The 21,323-nt window shown below is 33.4% G+C and overlaps 1 protein-coding gene across 1 annotated transcript in view; it reads left to right on the forward strand.

The window, feature by feature from the left end:
- LOC144966202 (DNA-directed RNA polymerase I subunit RPA2-like) overlaps nucleotides 1-21,323 on the forward strand; it is a 41,089-nt gene that overhangs the window by 15,688 nt on the left and 4,078 nt on the right. Inside the window, exons 10-30 of the mRNA XM_078902369.1 lie at nucleotides 59-135; nucleotides 694-840; nucleotides 1,799-1,852; nucleotides 3,687-3,804; nucleotides 4,346-4,433; nucleotides 5,237-5,343; nucleotides 5,914-6,049; nucleotides 6,991-7,064; nucleotides 7,275-7,481; nucleotides 9,562-9,759; nucleotides 11,131-11,238; nucleotides 12,025-12,201; nucleotides 12,982-13,065; nucleotides 13,834-13,885; nucleotides 14,572-14,662; nucleotides 15,669-15,810; nucleotides 17,170-17,228; nucleotides 18,201-18,298; nucleotides 18,666-18,791; nucleotides 19,656-19,783; nucleotides 20,978-21,142. Of these exons, the coding sequence (XP_078758495.1) occupies nucleotides 59-135; nucleotides 694-840; nucleotides 1,799-1,852; nucleotides 3,687-3,804; nucleotides 4,346-4,433; nucleotides 5,237-5,343; nucleotides 5,914-6,049; nucleotides 6,991-7,064; nucleotides 7,275-7,481; nucleotides 9,562-9,759; nucleotides 11,131-11,238; nucleotides 12,025-12,201; nucleotides 12,982-13,065; nucleotides 13,834-13,885; nucleotides 14,572-14,662; nucleotides 15,669-15,810; nucleotides 17,170-17,228; nucleotides 18,201-18,298; nucleotides 18,666-18,791; nucleotides 19,656-19,783; nucleotides 20,978-21,142 (2,436 nt within the window). The remainder of the gene's footprint in view (nucleotides 1-58; nucleotides 136-693; nucleotides 841-1,798; nucleotides 1,853-3,686; nucleotides 3,805-4,345; nucleotides 4,434-5,236; nucleotides 5,344-5,913; nucleotides 6,050-6,990; nucleotides 7,065-7,274; nucleotides 7,482-9,561; nucleotides 9,760-11,130; nucleotides 11,239-12,024; nucleotides 12,202-12,981; nucleotides 13,066-13,833; nucleotides 13,886-14,571; nucleotides 14,663-15,668; nucleotides 15,811-17,169; nucleotides 17,229-18,200; nucleotides 18,299-18,665; nucleotides 18,792-19,655; nucleotides 19,784-20,977; nucleotides 21,143-21,323) is intronic.

Below are 21,323 nucleotides of genomic sequence, written 5' to 3' on the forward strand. Positions count from 1 at the left end.
CTGCTTTTTTTTTTTAATCATGATTTGTCTAATTTGCTGTTTTATTTTGATTCTAAAGGGTCTTCTTGACGTATCAGATAAAGTCATATATGATGCTCTTGTACAAGGGAGAGAGGAGGATACCTTCTATAAAAGGTATGTGGAGCATTCTCAGAATTACGAGGCTGAGTCAAAAAGTAATAGGACAAATCTCCTACTGAGTTCATTTCTTTTTCATGTGACGTCCTATTTGGCTCAATTGAGCTTAGTCATGACCTCTTTAAACCAAAGTTTAAAATTTTGACAAAATTATGACAGTTCAAAATGGCTGCCCCCGTGGATTTCATTAGTGGCAGAGAGCTGTCAAGGAATTTCTTGTTTTGAAAGAAGAAACCTCAAGTAACCTTTTCAAATGCTTTGTATGCTACTATGTGCAAAAACTATTGTCTTTCTTTTAGCTCTCCCTTTATCTTCTGTTTACTTGTGACTTGTGTTGAATTGGATCCCGAAGTAATTTGATATTGAGGTTGCCTTTTACAAGCTTTGGCTCGTTGAATAGATAGGTGGTAATGATTATTTTTCAGTATAGTTTTAAATCTCTCAACTATTTTCCAATTTTGAATTTTATTGTTTGTGATGCTCACATTTTTTTTATGATTGTAAAGGCATTGGTGAAGTACAGTGAGTAGATTTAAGATATTTTCCCCTCTCTAGTTGCATAGTGTTCATGTTGAGACAACTCCTGAAGGAAGGGCTGAATTCCCAGAGATCCATTCTCCGACATGTGGGAAAGACTTTCAGAGTGAGACTTGATTTACCAGCCTGGTATTCTGATGAAGTTTGTGGCCGTCATCTTTTCAAGTAAGTTTCTTTCTTAGTATTATTTTCACTTTTGATGAAGATCTTATACTAAAGCATTATTATAAAACCAACTCAGTTTCATTGTTTGATAATAATCCTTATATATGAATAATAGATGACCAGTAAAATGCACTTCAATTTCTTTCTTGTATTTCAACTAGCCGGAGAGAAAAAAAATGAATATTAAAAGAAGAATCAAACAATGGAAAACTTTTATGAAATATCAGAATAGCCTTCAGAATTTGTAGTTAAGCAATTCCAGACCTGTAAATTACAGAACTCTGACTATGATAGGATTTCTGACTCATCAGTATTGGCCAAATTTCAAATTGCTAACTTTCCTCAGCCCCATGGAAAATAGTGAAAAAAAAAAAAAGAAAGTTTGGGGAAAAATATTTAGCAAAACTCTTCACTCCAACTGCTATTTTTGGTGTGAGACTCCCCGTCCTCTGTGGAGCATTGTTGAAGTGCAAACTACACACTTGGTAGCTTCCCTCAAGTTAAGCTGGCCAGTTGAAGAATGTCTGTGTTATTTAAGCTCAACGCAGGACATAACTGATATTGTTATATTTCGATGAGTGAAATTGCTGCACGTGTACAAAGTTAAAGTAAGTGGAAAAGGGCTTTTGTTTACATTTTTACAGCCAGCTTTTGATTCTTGGATTCACCACTGGCATTTACTTTGAAAATCCATTTCCCTCAATTTCAAAATACCACAAGATTTTATGGATCTTTCTTTTGATCTAAAAGCTATTGAGAGTGGAAGAAAAAATAAATTTGAGTTTGAAAAAAGTTCAGACTATTCTGTTTTCCAGTAGTTACAGGTTTGACAGTTAGTAGGCTAATACTCCATTTGAATTGAGATTTAATTCATAAGTTTTCATAATTTTTATTGTTGAATGCAATCTACCCCGTAGGGTTTTTGTTAATCATTACATTCTTTTCATTCCTCATCCAGACACAATATTTGTATCCACTTAAACAACAACACAGACAAGTTCCATCTGTTGGTGTAAGTTCTAGCCATCAGTGTTGATAAATGAAATATGTGGAGATTAATTATAGTAGAATTATGTTTTCAGTTAAGTGACTGATGTAACAGGATATTGCAGGATCGTGTGGTCCATGTTTTGGTAATGGCATCACTCTCTGGTTAAGGTCAGTGGTCCCATCAATACAGGTTGACTGCTGATCTATTATATCCTGTTGTATGTTGCCAAATACATTCTTATCAATGTTTGGAAGCCATTGAATAGGAAGCAGATGAAATACGAGGAATTACGCATGATTTATTCATATTTATAGCCATAGCAGTTTTCATGGCTTCACATAGTAATGCACTTCACAATGCTTAGCTTATCCCCCCCAGCAAACTGTATTTTTGGAATCTTATTTTCATTTTATACACATAACAAGACGCCTTTTAGATGTATGTCAGGTAAACAGTTTTGTATCAGTACTCTTTTATTATCCACCACTCCTCGTCTCCCAAATCAAGTGGGGATAATGTGTGTTTTGTTTTTAAAAATACAATATAATTTACTATCTCGATGGACTGAGTACTCTTGTACACAAATGGCAAGAGAAAATCCTGGGTTTTGGGGACACAGCATGTCATTGGGGTATGGACACTATTGTTATGCATATTTTATGAGATATAATTTATTTTCCTTGTGAATCATATATTGTTAGTGATAATACAAATGTATTTATATTTTTAGCAAAGATTCAGAAGAGTCAATGATTTTTGTTTCTGACAAGGTAGAGAGGTACATTTCTTTCATCCTCTACTCCTGTTCTCCTTCTTATCTAAATCTATCATCTTACTTTTTCTGGTGCTTAAATGGCTCATGTGTGTTATAAGTGCCATTAAACCTCTAAATACAAAAACAAAACAGAGCGAACCTGCATGCCCCTCGTTCTTTCTCTTGAAAGAGAGTAGGATAACCCCTCAAAAAAAGATACAGCTGTACACACAATTGCACTCTGCAGAATGGGCAGGCATTGCACACAGACGTTTCTTCTGTTTGCAGAATAAGCAATCACTTGATAGTGAGTACACGCGTTGATTCAGAGATGCCAACCAGTACAGGTTTCCCGTATTCTGTACGGTTTTTCTTCCGAAATACGGGCATACGGTTTTATCATGAAAAATACGGGATTTGGTTGAAGTGAAAAATCCACGAAATTACTATCACAACATGTAAAGTGTTTTCATGCAGAAGAACTTTTCTTTGTGTCTTTCTGTCATTTCTTGAGATAATTTGCCTTGCTATTGTTCGCGCTGATATTGATTTCTGCACGGCGCAGTGAATACAGGTTTTTGTCCTAAAATACAGGTTTTTGGACTTGAAAATATGGGTTTTCAAAAGGCTAGGTTGGCATCTCTGGTTGATTCCACATCTACTGACTCCACCCCGACCCCATCATATAGTGTTTTTGTTGGTTTACAAGTCATTGTTAGGGGAATTATTTCACTTTGATTTGAGGGAATTGTGTGGATATGAAATTTGTTGACTGAATCAATGAATAATTAGCAAACGTATACCAAAAGTATTCAAATCCAGAATGCAGAATTTCCTGGCACGGAGAGTACAAATAATTTTTTTTTTTAAAGTTCACTTACCTGGAGTTTATAGGTCTCAATGTTGTTTCAATGTTTTTTGTGATGGGCGCCAATTTATAGACATCTTGCTCTCTTTTACTCAATGAATATGTGAAAAGCATATTGTTAGTGAGAGTAATATTAGTTAGACATTTGTGATGATAATTTGTTCTCGTTTCAGCAGTGATTTGTTAAGATTTTAGTTCAATTCATAAATTCCTTTAATTGTATTTTATGACAGATTTATGACAAAGAAACTTTTTGCATTTGTAAATGGAGAATGTGCAGCTGAAAGTCCTGATAATCCAATGCTCCAAGAGGTTCTTACACCAGGGCAATTGATTCAAATGCTGTTAAAGGTGAGAGGCATGCTTTCCGAAAAAAATATGTATGGAAATGCGGTGATACATTAATTTTAAAATGTTTTGCAATTCTTTTCTTTCACCTTTCCCATGGATGGCAATCACTACAGTTTGGTAGAGCTTTTGTTTGTTTTTTTTGGTCGCGGGATTCGTGATTGCTATCTTTGCTACCTCATTATGTCTGTTGTCTCTTTCATACTGCTCTTTATATTTCTTGGGAGTGGGATGACTTGGTATGAATTTCAATTCGCCTACAGTCAGAATAAATTTTTTTTTCATTAAATTAAAAATTGTGTGAAAAGTGAAATTGCCATTGAAATTTGTTCATAGATTTGGGTTATGAGTATGATTAATTCAATATTTATTTTTTGTCAACATTATGTTAACACTTTCATTAAGGAAGTTATAAAAATAAATTGAATTTCCCAAATAAAACTAATGTTTACTTTTGACTGACAATGATGTCAATCATTTATTATTATTCTAAAAGGCACCCTTTAGTGATTTATGCATTTTATTTATTAATTTTTTTTTTCAGCAAAAATGTGAATCGTGGCTTAGGGATAGCAAGGCTAATATTTTGAAAATTATCAAAAAGAAGGAAGGACAATTTGGTGGAACTGAAGGTACGAATATGTTTAATTTTAGTCTCCTTACTAGTGATGACAATTTGCACTGACAAGAAAGAATATTGGAATAGAAGTCCTTCCAAAGATCTGACATGTTTGTTATGGTCTGAGATGTTGTGCGATGAATTGTACAAAAATATTCAGAGCTACCTTTTTCATATTATCTCATGTAAATTGAATTTGAACCGTAGCTCAAAAAAATTGTGAAAAGGGCATTGAAAAAAATGTTTAATGTGATTACTCAATTGAAAGTGTTTTACGACTGAACTAGGATCATGTTTTCTTTAAAGCTGATAATTGGGCAATGAGCACCACGGGTAAATGTATGTTTTCCATATGACCACTCCTGTAAAGACTGATTGCCTAAATAAGCTCAGAAGACACCAGCAAAGCATCTTCTTTCAACTAAGAACACAACACATACCGCTCAACAACCATTTAAGCAAAATTACAAAAGACACATCCCCTTCCTGCCCCCTATGTCAACACCCCAATGAAACAGTAACACACCACTTGCTTGAATGTCAACTTTTTGAAGACCTGAGATGCACATTCCTCCCACCAAATCCAAGAATCAGTAACACACTTTATAGTCACCTGGAACAACTACAAAAGACGTCTAACTTCTACGTCATGGCACAAGACCGAAGGGCTAGAGCTCAGGAGGTCGCTGGTTTGGATAAGTAAGTAAGTTAAAGCTGATAAATAATAATGTATGTCAAAGTCATCTTTAGATTGGATCGTTGATCTATTAGTATGTCACATGAAATGTACATCAATCACTGTGCCTTCATCCACAGTTGAAATGAAAGATGCATTGAAATATGTTCCACCCATCACATCTGCGTTTCGGCTGCTGATTTCAACTGGTAATTTAGCACATCCTATTCAAATTGGACTGAGTCAGGTAATCTAATTAGTCTCTATGAAAAGTTACTCATAATTGTAGTCATCTTATCTGAATCTTTTTTTTCTTTGTTTTGTTTTGGGGGGTGGGGGTTGTGTTTATAAAATTGCATGCATTTGCCATCAAATTATCTCTCAAGAAAATAACGAAGCGCCATCCTACCTTAAAGATCATTTTAACTTTTATTCGCCTGACATGGTGTCAATATATGATCATCTAAGTCAGTGTCATTTGACAAACCCAAAGTTAGGCTAAAACATATAGGGGAAAGATCTTTTAAATTTGTATGGCTTCAAATTTGGAACAGCTGGCCCAAGGACATTCGATTTTTAGACTCAAAATATTCTTTTAAATGTGACACATTTTTCATTGTATTTTTATAATATATTATTCACTTGCATATATGTATAGAGATCTCACTAATATTTGTATGTCATGTTTTCAAGTTTTTTATTTTATTATCAAGATTTTATTGTAAAGCACATAGAGCCCTCCACCAGGAATATGCACTGTATAAGGGCAATGTATTATTTATTATTATTATATATTTTTTATTATTTTTATAAAAAGGGGACCGGTTTGACGATTGTGGCAGACAAACTGAACTTTACAAGATATGTTTCTCACTTTCGGTCAGTGCACAGAGGGGCTTTTTTCACAGAAATGAGAACAACATCTGTCCGAAAACTGTTGCCTGAAGCTTGGGGTAAGTTGTTAAACTTAGCAATGATTGTTTTGAAATGAAAGGGCATAGTTGAAATATTGAATGAGGGTCTTTTTTTAATTTTTTACTTCATCTCAATTATCGAATGTGAAATTTTAATGCAGAGGTCCTTGAAGATTAAAATACAAGCATCTTTCATTAGCTTTTAGAATTCAGACTTCATATGCTCGTATAGCCATTCTTCATTCATTGTTATCTAATTTTATAATTGTTTCTAAAGATAATATGGCAGAGCATTGGGATAATTGTCTGGAGTCTTGCTTTAAAAAAAAAAAATTGAGCTTTATATAGCTCAATATCCACTAAATGTGCTCAAAGCGCTTTACAAGGGATCCCTGGTTAACAGCAACATTTAACATGTAGGACGGGACATGACGCCTGTTAGGCGATATTACAATTTTTCGGACAAAGACAACGCTGTTAACGACCAGTTACTCATTTTACACCTGAGTATGGTGAGAGAATGTGAGTAAAGAGCCTTTTCCAATGACTCAACTATGCGCCGAGCGCGAGGCTCAAACCCAGGACCTTCCGATCCGATAGCGAGTGTCATACCACTAGACCACATAGCCGCACATAATAAAATAATCCTGCCATAACTCAATGCGAGATTCTATGGTTCTAGATAACAGCAATACACAAAGGATGAGGATCTTTGTTATAAACCGCTTCATTTGGTCAACACTATCTGCCAGTATTAATTTATTTTTTGTTGGTGGGGGGGGGGGGGGGGGGGGGGGGGGGGGAATTAGTGATCACAGTGTGCTAGTTTTTCAAGTAAATGAATACTTTATTCCCAAATAGTTTATCTAATGTTTGATTAAACTATTTGAGCCTTTCAATGAATTTTTGTTCTTGTTTTTTATTTATAAGTTGGGTTTATCAGCAGTATTTTCTTTTTATTTATTTTTTTTTTTTTTTAGGATTTTTGTGTCCTGTCCATACTCCTGATGGTACACCATGCGGTCTTCTTAATCACTTATCAGCAGATTGTCAAGCAAGTATAATTTCATTCTTGTTTTACTATTCATTTGCTATACAGAGAAAAACGTTTGCTCTTAGAGTCAATTATTAACGGTTGTTTTTTTTTTAGAAATTATGGTTCTCAAGATAAGTTTTTAAAAGTCATTTAAAAACGATTTACAGTTGCAATCCTTTATTTTCATAGATATTAAAATATTGTTTGCACTTAATTTATTCATTGTAGGTCATAACTACAAGCTTTCCATTTGACAAGTTGCGACAAGTTCTTATTGAACTCGGTGTTGTTCCCATGCCATCTCCTACACCATGGTCTTTGTCTGATAGTTATACAGTCCTTTTAGATGGATGTATTGTGGGCTCTGTAAGTGAAAAATCTCTGGACTCTCTTGTGTCTACTTTGAGAATTCTAAAGGTCAAGAGCAAGGGAGAGGTAAGAAGTTGTATGAGCCTGTTTTGGGTATGCCTTGTTAAATATCTTAGGCACCATCCTTGCTCTGAATTTAAATACTTGAGGACATGTATCCCTCTTTTTTTTTTTGCTTTCTTTCTTTTCTATTAATTTTGTTTTCATAAAAATGAAAAATAGAATAAAATTCCCTATACTCATCTCCAAGAAAAAAACTTTTGATGCCCATTCCAATGGAAGAATGGAATAGCTCAGCAATGCGGTGGGAAATTGAATAGGCTGTATTCTGGTTATGAAGCAAAGAGTATGCCACGCTGCCTCCATCTCATTTATTATTTTAGATTGCAGCTCTATCATAATACTCAGGAGGAATTGAAAGTTAAGAGTATTTGACATTGTTATTAACTGATTATTAAAGAAGAGAACGGTAGACCTGTCTCAAAAGGTTAGTATTGGAGCTCATTTTCGGTGTTGTTACAAGAAAATTTATCATTATGCACAAGATTTGAAGGATTACATCAACCTTCTAGGTATTCTTGTTTCAGCCCTTAACTCTAATCGTATGTCGGGGGTAATTTTGTTACCCCAGGCCTTGTATTTTTTCTTTTAAGGAAACTTATAATTCGAATTTTTCTCTGAAATTTTCAGTAATCCTGAAAAATTCGCGTTTTCAAAGGTTTCTGCTCAAGTGGCTACAAAAAATTGCATAACTTAGTGACCAATGGCGATTTCGTACCAATCCCCTTTTTTTCAAATGGGGGTAATTTTATACCTCCAACTTTCCAAAGAGAATAAACTCCTTTATATATCGATTTGTACATCAGGGGTAACTTAGTTACCCCATTGAGGAATCGCTATTATTGAATACCAACTAACTGCAATGAGAGAAGTTTATGCATTCCTGTTTGCTCCTAATATAAGACGTCAAAAAATTATGAATACAGTATAGCATGCTGATCGCGAATATTTTAACAAACTTTATGGTTATAACCCAATCTGTGAATATTCAATTGTGGGTCTACATTTGTGTGTGTGTGTGTGGGGGGGGGGGGGGGGTGTGGTTTTGGCACATGAGATGCATGGGTTTTTTTTTTCAACTAATGTAAAGGGAATTGAGCATTATATAATTTTGAAAAATGTACTATACAAATGCCATCTATTATTATTAAGTGCATTGAGCTTGATTTAACATTTCAAATGCCTTATATAATGGAAATGTTTATTATTGATATATATTTACAGGCTTTTAGGGTGATGATATTGTCACACTATTGAATCACTTAACAATATAAAGGCTGCCTTTCCACCCCTTCCTTGGACTTTCTTTTCTTCTGCCCCTCTCAACCTCCTTCTTCTTCTCTCTCTCCTCCTCTTTTTCTTCTGCATTTTACATCTGATTCATTTTGTGTCATATCTCACTTGTAAGCTTAGAGCAAATGTTTTGCATGCTAAAATGGAAAGTAAATATCTCATGTTTCTCAGATGCAATATATTGATTTCGTAGAAAAACATATTTATTTTATCAACAACAGAGTATTTATTCTCTTTTTGTCATCATCAAGTCATTTTATTGTCTGCTTTTATAACAAAGTCAAGATATTATGAGTAAATTATTTCTTAGATGGTTAAAAAAAATTTGGTCCTAGCTTTGGATAAGACACATTACACACCGTAACCCATTTGACTCAGTTATGAATGAGTAACCAGGCTACAGGCAGCAACATGCATTGTATGAGTAATAGAGCTATTGTGTATCAGGCAAATTTAATTTTTTTTTAAAATATATATTTCCATATAACCTATTTTGGAGAATAAATGTAGCGATGTGAAAAGCATTGAGCATGTTGAAACTGGGAAATGGGTGAATTTCTTTTGTATATCAAATGTCTTAAGTTAAAATATATTATTATTGTTAGTGAGGAAGATTGGTGTAGTTATGTTTGTGCGATTGTCAATGTGTGTATGTGTAGTTTTTCTAATTGTCAATGAATGAATGTTTGAATGACAATTAATACTGCATAGTGCCACTTAGCAGTTATGTGGAAGTTGGTGCTATATAAGTAACTTATTATTATTATATTCATTTTTTAAAATCCATAATCAGGTTCCATTTGGATTGGAGATTTGTGTGGTAAAGAAAACAGGAGTGGCCAGTCAGTATCCTGGCCTTTTCTTGTTTTCAACAGTGTCACGTTTAGTCAGGCCTGTCCTCAACGTCAATGCTAATGCCGTTGAAATGATTGGCACTTTTGAACAAGTCTACTTGGATATTGCTCTCAATAGAAAGGAGACTCAACAGGGGGTTAGTTACAACTGTTTTATCTTTTAAGGACCTGCCACTAACCCAGATTCTATCAGTAATTAAAGATTTTTGAGGGGACTCAAATTTGTACAATTTCAGATATTTACTTCCTGACATGATTTTTTTTTTTTTAACCACAAATTTAAAGAAATGTCTCAGAAAATGTAAATAGAAATTTTGTCTTAGAATACTGATTAATGACATAAATATGTACACAATTTGTTGGGGTTTTTTTATGTGCCAGTTTGCCATTTGATTACAACACAGAAAAACTTTTAGTTGAAATAGTGATCGATAAAGACTACCTACAACTAGTCACAAATGATTTAATCTGAAACTAAAACATCTGAAATAATTATTATAGTACAATATCTATTATTTTTTAAATATTTAAAAAAATCATTAAATCAAACCTTTTTCTAAATAGTGATGAAATACTGCGATTGAGTTCTACTCTTAAATATTTTATATTGCTTTTTTTTTATTAATGTTGTTAAATTCTTAAAAAAGGTAAAAAATTGACCAATGCAATATCCATTTTTTAGACGGCGTTGAAGGACTTAATTTTTCGAGAAGAGCTTAAAAATAAAATAAAAAATAAAATTCACTTTATTCAACCCATCGAGCAAACTTGTCTCTAGGGTCTATTCCAAGGGAAGACTGGAATAACCCAGGCGTCAGCCGCAGTGCAGTGCTGCAAATTGAACTAGGGCTAAGTGACTTGCTCAAGGCCACACAGCACAGGGGCGGTTGATCGAACTCGGTACCTTTCGGGTGTGAAGCAAAGACCGTACCGCTGAGCCATGCTGCATAGATACAAAAAATATACTAAGTAAAAGAAAGTTTGACACGAATAAGTGACTTCACTTACTTGACTTAAGCCTCTTTATTCCTTGTGGAACATATGGCTGCAACAGCACTCTTCCATTGGACTCGGTTTTTGGAGTAGCTACTATGAAATTAGGTCATGGCAGTTAGAGGTCTCTACAAATGGAACACAATTTGATAATTCCCCATTCCTCCCTTCAAAAGCATTATCTCTCTATTTCTTTAACTATTTCATGCATTCTTTTAATTTATGCACTGTACTTGTATTTTCTGTAAACATCAATAAAAAAATGTATTGTTTTTGGGGTTTTTTTTTTTAGATATAATTTTTTAAATTCTAAAACCATCAGCGTTCAACATCAGTTGGTAGCTTTACTCAATTGTTTAATTTTATTTATCATTTATTTATTTGTTTAGTAATGTTTTGTTGAAACGTGTTCTCTTTATCTAAACATTGTAATAAAATAATGTAGACTGACTATTTTTTATTACGATTTAAAGGGTTAGTAATAAAAAATTTTACTTTTCTTTTTCATTTGATAGGTGACGACTCATGAAGAGCTTAGTGAACATGGTATGCTAAGTGTGGTTGCCCACATGACACCATTCTCTGATTTCAACCAGAGTCCAAGAAATATGTACCAATGTCAGGTATGATATATTTTTCAGCTTTTTTTTTCCAGACAATTTAGGGTAATTTGCTCGGGGTCTATTTTATGATATAGGAGTGCTAAGGTTGTCATTATCTCCTTGAATTTCGGTTTAGAGATTATTTTCAGTATATGAAATATTTATTCGGATCCAAAGCTTTTTCACTTAGACCTTTATCCTGATATTTAAGGTTTATCTATATATAAAAGGAAGAAATTTAGTTAGAGTGATTCAAATGTTCAAATAGCAATAAAATCATATATACCTCAACAATTTATTTTTAAAAAGATGAATATGAGACAAAATGAAAAGAAAGGATGATACTATGAACTTTTTTTTCTTACTGTTTATCTTAATGAAATAGGATGTATCTAGGTGTAGTAATAGGGTCACTAGCTAATGGGTTGAAGTTTAAATAGGAAGTAGAAAAGCTGGGAAAATTTGGAGTTCGGTACAATTTAATCCCTAAAGTAAGAACAGAGATGTTTATGGTAAACGTTCAACCTTCAATTTGAGTTTTTATTATATTTTAGTTTAGATTTTTAATGGGGTCAATATTAAAAAGGTAAGATTGCAATCAGTATGCAATATGGTGGATACCAAAATTATTTAAAGCTCAATGCTTTACAGACCTTGTATATGCCTGAGAGTAAATACTTGGAATATATTATAATGGGATATTAAAGGAAATTGTATGTAAGTTAAAAAATATTAAATGTAGTGCTCTTTTACAATGTTAAAACGTAAATTTAGACCTTTAAAAACTGTCCTTTTTATTTCTAACAGATGGGAAAGCAGACGATGGGCTTTCCTTTATATGCCTATGATTACAGAGCAGACAACAAGCTTTACAGACTGCAAACCCCTCAAAGCCCTTTAGTCAGGCCAAAGATGTTTGACACTTACAACATGGATGAGTATCCGATTGGTACAAATGCTGTGGTGGCTGTCATATCATACACGGTGAGTCGTGTTTCCAGCATCATCTTTTGTTAAATACATTACCTATCTCACTAGCGTAAATTTAAATGAATATTATATTGCAGGGAAGGAAACCATTTTAATTTAAAAAGGATTGAACTTTCAAATGTTTTATTATGGATTTCTTAATGATGTGGCCATTGTTATAGACTTGCCTTTTTGATTTTTTCAAATATCTGAATTCAAGTCTATTTTTGTACATTTATTAATGGTTCTATTTCTTGTGTTTGCAATCGTTGATACATAATAAATAGATGCTCAGTCGAGGAAGGTTGATTTGTTTTTTAAAAGGATTATAGTTCTCTACTGCTTTTCTATAGCACTATGTCTTACAAAATACTTCATGATCAGGATTCATTTTAACTACAGTTACTGGAGCTGATGTAACAAATTATGTATCAAAAATGTGATCCTTGCTTTACTTACTAACTAAAGAGTGAAAATGGAAAGGCTTCGTCTGGGAACAAAACAGACAATGGACGTTTTGGGTACAAACCCTTCGTCAGCACAACAATACACAAATAAACGTGGAAAACAAATAAAATATAATGAATTTGTTTTCCACGTTTATTTGTGTATTGTTGTGCTGACGAAGGGTTTACTCAAAATGTCCATTGTCTGTTTTGTTCCCATACGAAGCCTTTCCATTTTCACTCTTTTGTTAGTATTTTACGATCACCGGCTTCAGGCAGCCCTTACCGTTTTCTACTTATCCTTGCTTTATTTGTATCTTTACTCCCATCTTTTTCATTCGTTTTATAGGGTTACGACATGGAAGATGCCATGATTCTCAATAAATCGTCCGTTGAGAGGGGATTCACTCACGCTTGCATTATAATATCAGAGGTACTTTGTGTTAAAATAATTAGGACATAATGGAAATTGATATTGTAAAAATAATATTTTGTTTGTTCATTCCCCCCCCCCCCCCCCCCCCCCTTTTTTTTTATTTTTATTTTTTTCTTATTTTCAGATATCATTATTAAGTTAATTTTGGTTATGATTAAAAATCTTATTATAAGTCTCATAAGATGATGCATCATAATTTAATTTAAAAAAATTTAAATTGCATATTTTTAGATCTTTCCTTTGACTCACATTACATACAAAAATAAATATACGCTTACTTGGAGCTGTGTTTAGTCTCACAATCTTGGCATGTTATACCATTTGAAAGGTTTTTTTTATATTTGAAGATTTTGATTTATATATTTTTTATATGTTTTGACGTACGGAGGCTCTCTAGCCTAGGTGTTTGAAATAGTGCTCTTCTGGAAATTTTGGATTTGCCACCATTTATGTCTGCCCAAGACAATAGTCCAAAATCTAAGAATGTATAATTAGAAATTTGACACAATTTGCCATTTTAAAAAAGAAAGAAACAAAAAACTGTTAGCCAGTAGACAGAGAATTCATAAGTATAAAACTAGTAAAGTTGCAGTGCTGATGTTGGCAATTGAAAGATCAATAAATTCTCTATCTAATGAGTATTTTCACATGTTATCACCAGTTCTGTGCCTAAAATTCCCCGATGATTAAGTGTATACTTAATTTTGTCCGATAGTATAATATCTGTCTGTATAATAATTTAGATATCTTTTATTATAATTTCAGCATGTTGACTTACGGGAGATTGAGAAAGCTCAAAAGAAGGCTGTTGTCTTTGGTATGTAGTTTGTTTTTTTCATTGTTCATTGCCATGGTAGCCATAACGTCTTTGTAAATATGCTATGGTGATTGATTTCAAGGCAGAGATTTAACCAGTTAACTGCCATACTCTGGAAAAACAGGTATTTAAAAATTTGGCCAGAAAACTCGTCCTTCAATTATCGATCGATTTAAAGGACCTTCACCTTGGCAAGAACTCCCAAACCTCGTGAGGTCTCAGGTTTGAGAGTTCTTGTCAAGGTGAGGGTCATTTAAATTGATCAATATTTGAAGGACAGTTTTCAAGCCAAATTTTTAAATACTTGTTTCTCCAGAGTACGGCAGTTAACTGGTTAATGATTTGCCATGACTGTCTCTACACGTCATAGATATCTTATTTATATGAATTGATAAAGTAGTATTCTTAATTGATTGCAAACTCACTTTTATTTCAAAGAGGAGCATCCACCGTGTTTAAAAGTCTTAGTTTAATGCCCTTTTCAATGCCTTTTAAGTTATGAAAAAGTCTAAACTTTCATTTTAAAGTCTGAGATGACTATATAGGACAGAATGATTTACATATTTAGGTCATAAATAAAATATTTGTAACGTAACTCTACCAGGATTCGAGTCTGTAGGTGAGTGACAAACTACAGCTAAACTAGACATTAAATTTTAATGTTTATTCTATTCATCTGCAACCAGGTCGTGATCCAAATGATACTTCAAGCAATCTTGATAAGGATGGTTTGCCTCCCGTAGGTTCACATCTTTGCAAAGGAGATCCTTACTACAGGTGAATTGAGTTTATTGCTCATGAAGAAATGTAAAGGGGGCAGGAGATTGCTGAGTGGATGCACTAGCCTAAGGCACCAGGGTTCAAGTCCCACTTTTGGAAATCTAGTATTTTCCTAGAGCAAGAAACCTGTTATTCATTTTGCTTTGCTGTACTACAGTTGATTGTTGAAACCTAAAATCAAGTCAAATTCCTCCCAGGGATGACTGAAGCTGATGTTAGATTTAATTTTCATATAATTTATTTTCAGAACTGTATTAGCTTTAAATGTAACAAATGAATTTTTGAAATAATTAACTTATATTTTTCTTTGTAACACGTTTCGTTGATATTTTAACATAACTGTGAATAGGATTTTTCTTTATGTCTTTCTTTAATAAGCTCACAGTCAAATTGGTATATAAAATGATTTAAGAAGTCAAAACACTATAATCAAGTCTTTGACTTAAACCTAGTGTAAATGTTGCTGCTCGAAGCTCGCAGAAATAAATAATAACGTGAAGTTGAATGTAAGCTTCAATTTAATTACAAAAACAGATCAAATGAACGTTTCAGGTTTCCCCTTTATCAACAAAACAGGATGATTGAAACACCACAGTTATTATTTATGTTAAACCTGAACCCTTGTCAACAGATCATTGTCACTGAATACAATTGACAACATTCAGTATTGTTGATTAACTTAATTATTTTATCCTCCCATTTTTAAACCTGCAAGCTCAATGATTCTGTCTGTTATGGTTTATTTGTACTGATGTGGCACAGAAAATAATATCTGATATTGACAAGGACAAATGGATTGATAAAGAACTGTTCATCAGTTTTTATTTTGAGTTGTAGGGGTTACCCTTACTTGTAAAACGTCCATAATTTAAAATGTCATGTAAATTTCTCCTTACAGTTTTTGTTGTTTTCTTTTTCTTTTTTGTTTATAAAAATTTATTTATTTATTTATTTTTAATTAAAATTATCATAATATTACCATTCATTATAATAATGTCAACAGCTATTTCAATGTCAACACTGGAGACTATACTGTTAAGAAGTACCAGGGATCAGAAAATGCATACGTTCTTCAGATCAAAATTCTTGGAGATGAAGTTGGTGAATCACCACTCAATTTTGTTTGTTTTGTCCTTCGTGTAGAGGTAAATTTTTTAAATTTATATATACTGGTTGATTGGTTAGTAAAGCTGGAAAGGAGTTAACTGAGTGGTAAAATTGTAATAGGTAGCCTGAAAAGGAATTGACTACTTAATTTTTTAAAAATCTTTTTATTCGTCTTTTATATAATCCGTCAAAGTCATGGAATGTGTTGAAAACCTTACATTGACAGTAGTTGGAGAAATAAGATTTTTTAATGAATGTCATGAGTTGATATCAATTCACCTTTTCTGATTAGTCATATGATAGTTTTTGGACGCAGATCATATATAAGTTAGAGAGGTTTCTGTATTGAAAACACCAATTCTTGTCAGAATACGTCAGATAAACAAATGTTAAACTTATGAAATATTATTTTACTGCATCATTTTAACATTTGAAAATAATTAGGCATAAGATGTGCAGACGTACATATTTTTTATCAAAACTCTCTCAGTTTAGAATAGATAAAACCCTCTGCACATTATTTTATAGAGCAGTAATCGAAAGTGTTTTGTCATTTTGTATAACAGCTTGGGGAGGCAATTGCTTAGCAGTGGAAAGGAACAAGATAAATTCAAATATTAAAAAATCCATTAAACGCTATATAAATGATGTTGACGATGTAGATCTTTTATACGAGAAATTTTGTATAAATAAAATAACTAAAATATTAAATGACCAGTATCATCCACTAAGACCATCAATTATTATGTCAGAAAGAAGTGGTCGCCCTTTCTCTATTTCAACGAAAACAGAGAGACACCGAAAATCTTTTCTGCCGTCCAGTATTAGGCTTTATAACAACAAGCAGTAATCATTTTATATAATTATTTCTCATTTTTACTTTTTAAAAATATAAATATTAATTTATTAATTTATTTGTTTTGCAATCTTTTCAATTTTCAATTTATAGTGACAGTTTTAACTATTTTACAGTGTTGAAATTATTCATATTATAAAGCTGCTCCTTTTTTTATATATACATCCTATTTCCATTGTATTTTTATCTTATTGTGTAAATTATAACATGTCTGTACAAAAAATTTCCTTTTTGGGATGCAATAAAGTATTATTATTATTATTATTATTATTATTATTATTATTATTATTATTATTATTATTATTATTATTATTGATACATTAATCATTTTGAATTAGAGAGAAGTCTTATATGTCCATAGGTTGGTTGACCATTGCGGTCTAGCGAGAATTTCATGTTGACTCAAGTGAAAATCTCTCTACAGAATTTCAAAATATTTGAATTATTTTTTATATTGTTTACAATCCCACCTTCCTACCACCCCCTCCATATTACCACTTGGGCTAATCTTTGTTTTATGAATACATTTCATTTCCACCAGAGAAATCCTACGATTGGTGATAAATATTCCAGCAGGCACGGTCAGAAAGGGATATGCAGGTAATGTCAATCTAGCAGATCTTACAATATGATAGATATGCAGAGCTGCCAACCTATTGCAAAAAATGCGGAATTGTACGCATTTTCAGCGATTGTACGCTTGTACGCATTTCCCCCAAGATTGTACCCATTTTCAGTGTACAGAGTCACTTCAGTTTTCGTTAGTATTATTACTAGCCTATTGAGAAACCTTGGTGACCAAGTGGATATTCATATATTTTTTGACCAATTATGATCTTCATGCTGGGAGGTAGAATTCTGAAAGGATTGGATTATAGTCTTGGGAACATCATTGTTGCTGCAATTGAGCTTTGCGGTGTGACTTTATGTAATTATACCTTCCTCTTACTTTCACAATGGTTAGTTTCCGTCGATTTCAGGATTGTACCCATTTTTATGAAATCTCCCCCATTTTGAGGTCCCATTGTACACATTCTCATCAGATGGGGTTGGCGGCTCTGTGATAGATATGATATGTACCTATATATCAAATATTTAGACATAGAAATTTGGTCAACATTTATGAGGCGAAATGCATATTTGAAAAACAGAATGCTTCTGTATAATCCTTTTAATTTTAGCACTCATTGGCATAATAAATGTTAAAGTTACTTTTGCTATTCTCGTTGTTTGGTGGTGCCTACTTTGTTGAACAGGGGCCCCTTGCAGGCTGGATTTGTATATCATTTGTAGCAATTAAAGAAGGAAAAATGGTGACCTTACCAATAGGCTAGATAAAATCATCAGCTTGTTTGTTGCTTGACGTTTATGATTTTTAAAAAATGATAAAGAAAAAAGTGGGCCTAAGAGGCATGTTCGTTATTTCCATCAATTTGTTACAAGTATTTATTAGTTATAAACGAACTATGCATGTAAGATAAATAAATAGATATAAATAATTGTCAAACAAAATTAGAAAAAAGTTCATTAGGTTCCTATTGTTTTGTATTTCTCTATATTCAAACCATTAAGTATGATGTGGCCGACAGAGGATGTGCCATTTACAGAAAGTGGAATGGTACCTGATATTATCTTCAATCCTCATGGATTCCCTTCAAGAATGACAATTGGTGAGAAAGTTATACAGCCTTTATAGGAAGTTTTTTTTTTTTTTTTTTTTTTTTTTGTTGCAATTGAGAGGAAGAGTCATTATTTCATTTATTATTTAGTTTTTAATTTTTAAATTTTTTTTTTGCTCAGGAAGAGAGAGAGAGAGAGAGAGAGAGAGAGAGAGAGAGAGAGAGAGAGAGAGAGAGAGAGAGAGAGAGAGAGAGAGAGAGAGAGAGACAGAGAGACAGAGAGGGAGAGAGTATTGTGTGGAATCAAAGAAGTCGCAGGATGAAAGCTCAAATTTACGTGGTTTATTTGCCTTTTTTTTTTTCATTTAAAAGGGAGAGATTATTTAATTTGGATTATTTTCCACCTTTTCTTTGATAGGTATGATGATAGAGCAAATGGCAGGCAAAGCAGGTGCCCTACATGGTATGTATCTAGATGCCACACCTTTCATGTTTTCAGAAGACCAGCCTGCCATTGATTACTTTGGACAAATACTTAAAGCAGGTAAGCAATGTCTCACTCTATATGTCCCATAAAGACAAAATTGCAGTAAAATCCGGTTTTATCACACATCCAGCTATACCGCTAACTTATCGCCTATTTCATTATGATCATTGAATAAATTGAGTTAAAAACAAAATACTTCGTTTCACTGCCAACTTGATGCGTAACAAACATACCTTATAACCGACCATATAATAACTTAACTGTACCTCACAGTTGTATCTTGGTATCTTTCACTTTTAAAATGATTCTCCTATCTTTATTGCCAACTTCAAAGAGACTTTCATCAGTAAACAAGACATTGCTCCGTTTACTCAAATTCCACTTTAAAGGAGATGTTGCCCTTATCAATATAATTATTGCATTTTTAAATTGATACACTCTATGTGAATAAAATTATAATGAATTTTGCTGGAAAGAGAGATTTTAGGATCAGACTCCTTTAGTTATTGTCATAACTTATTGAGCTTTGAGCCTTTTTTTTTTTATATAGCGCAATTTCCACTAAGCGTGCTCAAAGCGCTTTACAAGGGGTCCCTGGTCAACAGCAACATTTAACATGTAGGACGGGACATAACGCCTGTTAGGCGATATTACAATTTTTCGGACAAAGACAACGCTGTTAATGGCCAGGTACTCATTTTACACCTGAGTACAGTGAGAGAATGAGTAAAGAGCCTTTTCCAAGGACTCAACTATGCGCCGAGCGCGAGGCTCGAACCCAGGACCTTCCGATCCGAAAGCGAGTGTCATACCACTAGACCACATATATATATGGTATACACTAAACCGCTAAAAATGTCTCACTTCAGCTTTGCAATCACTGATGTTATTTTAAATATCATTTCTCTCTCACTCTATAAGGAGGATACAACTACCACGGCACAGAGAGGCTGTACAGTGGAATTACGGGTCAGGAGATGGAGGCTGACATATATGTTGGGATCATTTACTACCAAAGATTGAGGCATATGGTCTCTGACAAGTTTCAGGTCAGTCTTTGTTGAATAAATTTAATCAAGAAAAAAAAATCAATATTCTATTTATTTTATGGTAAACGTACAAAAGAAAAAGTGAAATTTACTAGACGACAGACACATTCATTGAAAGAAAATAATAATGATAGATAGATAAATACATTTTTACATTTTTTTTTTTAATATGCCCACAACTTTTATAGCTACCTATCTGTCATCTGGCTGAGTACTGTATGCTGCAAGTATGCCATTTATCAATTTCAACTGCTGTGTATTTTATCCACTAATTAATTCATTCTTTGGCGCCCATACAACCCATTTTGAACACTGCCTTTTGAATTCAGTGGAAGTCGGATTCAACGAGACCTTTGGGACTGTGCCTCTGACCTTATAAGACTTTGGTCTCCTCTGATGAATCATTGTGAAAAAGTTTTTTTCATGATTTAGTCACCTCCAGTTACCTTCAGACACACTTGATGGCATTGTCAATCTTCGGGAATTTTTATTCTTCTCCGTTTTAAATCCAAAGTTTTCACAAATCAATAAAGTGGACTATTCACTCAATTTATTAGTTTAAGTTAATCTTTCATTTTCATTCTCCTTTTCCTAAAAAAAGCAGAGTACTACAGATTTCACTTTGAGCACAAATTCTCTCTCTCTCTCTCTCTCTCTCTCTCTCTCTCTCTCTCTCTCTCTCTCTCTCTCTCTCTCTCTCTCTCTCTCTCACACACACACACACACACACATAGACTACAAACAGTATCGCACTCAGGTTTACCAACCCATTCCCTTTTCGACTTAGACCATTGAGAAATTTACATCATAGTAGAGTAGCTGTGTGCAAGAAAATATCGCAAGAAATTGAAATTTTTTAACCAGACTCACTCGTGTCTATCCACCCAATCCCTTCTCATCTTCAACCAGTAGAGTAGCATTAGGCTACCATGAACACTTGCTTTTTTGGTGTTTTTTATGTCGTGGAATGTGATCGAGAGCTTTTGTGTCACTTTGTGGGCAGTATTTTTCCAGCTGAAATGATCTAGTTGAATACATTGGTAACATGCTTGTTGATTGCGTCTGTTTACTAAGAAAATCAAGGGCCAACAAACTGAGACTTAGCTAGTCGAACCCGTCATCTCATTAAATGCTACCTCGTGGGGTCCAGAACCCATTGGACCAATATATTTAATAAATTATTATGTTTATCAGGTGAGAACAACAGGACCTGTTAACCAACTAACACAACAACCCATGCAAGGCCGAAAAAAACATGGTGGTATCCGTTTTGGAGAGATGGAGAGGGATGGCCTTATCGCTCATGGAGGAAGTTTTCTACTTCAAGATCGCCTATTTAATTGTTCAGACAAGTCTGAGGTAAGTTCAGTGTGGAAGGTACCGGAGGTTTGTTTTATTTCTATTTTAAGGTTTAAAATTATTTTTTATTTTTTTTTTTTTTGGTGTCATCTACATCTTTGTATTTGTATCTTAAAATTAACTACCCAATTCTGCATTTCTCAGAAATCTTGTCTAAAAAGACTCAGAACTATCCTTTCCT

Source organism: Berghia stephanieae, chromosome 2 (genome assembly GCF_034508935.2).
Source record: "Berghia stephanieae isolate SIO BIC M18660-M18661 chromosome 2, UCSD_Bste_1.3, whole genome shotgun sequence".
Classification (NCBI taxonomy): domain Eukaryota; kingdom Metazoa; phylum Mollusca; class Gastropoda; order Nudibranchia; family Aeolidiidae; genus Berghia; species Berghia stephanieae.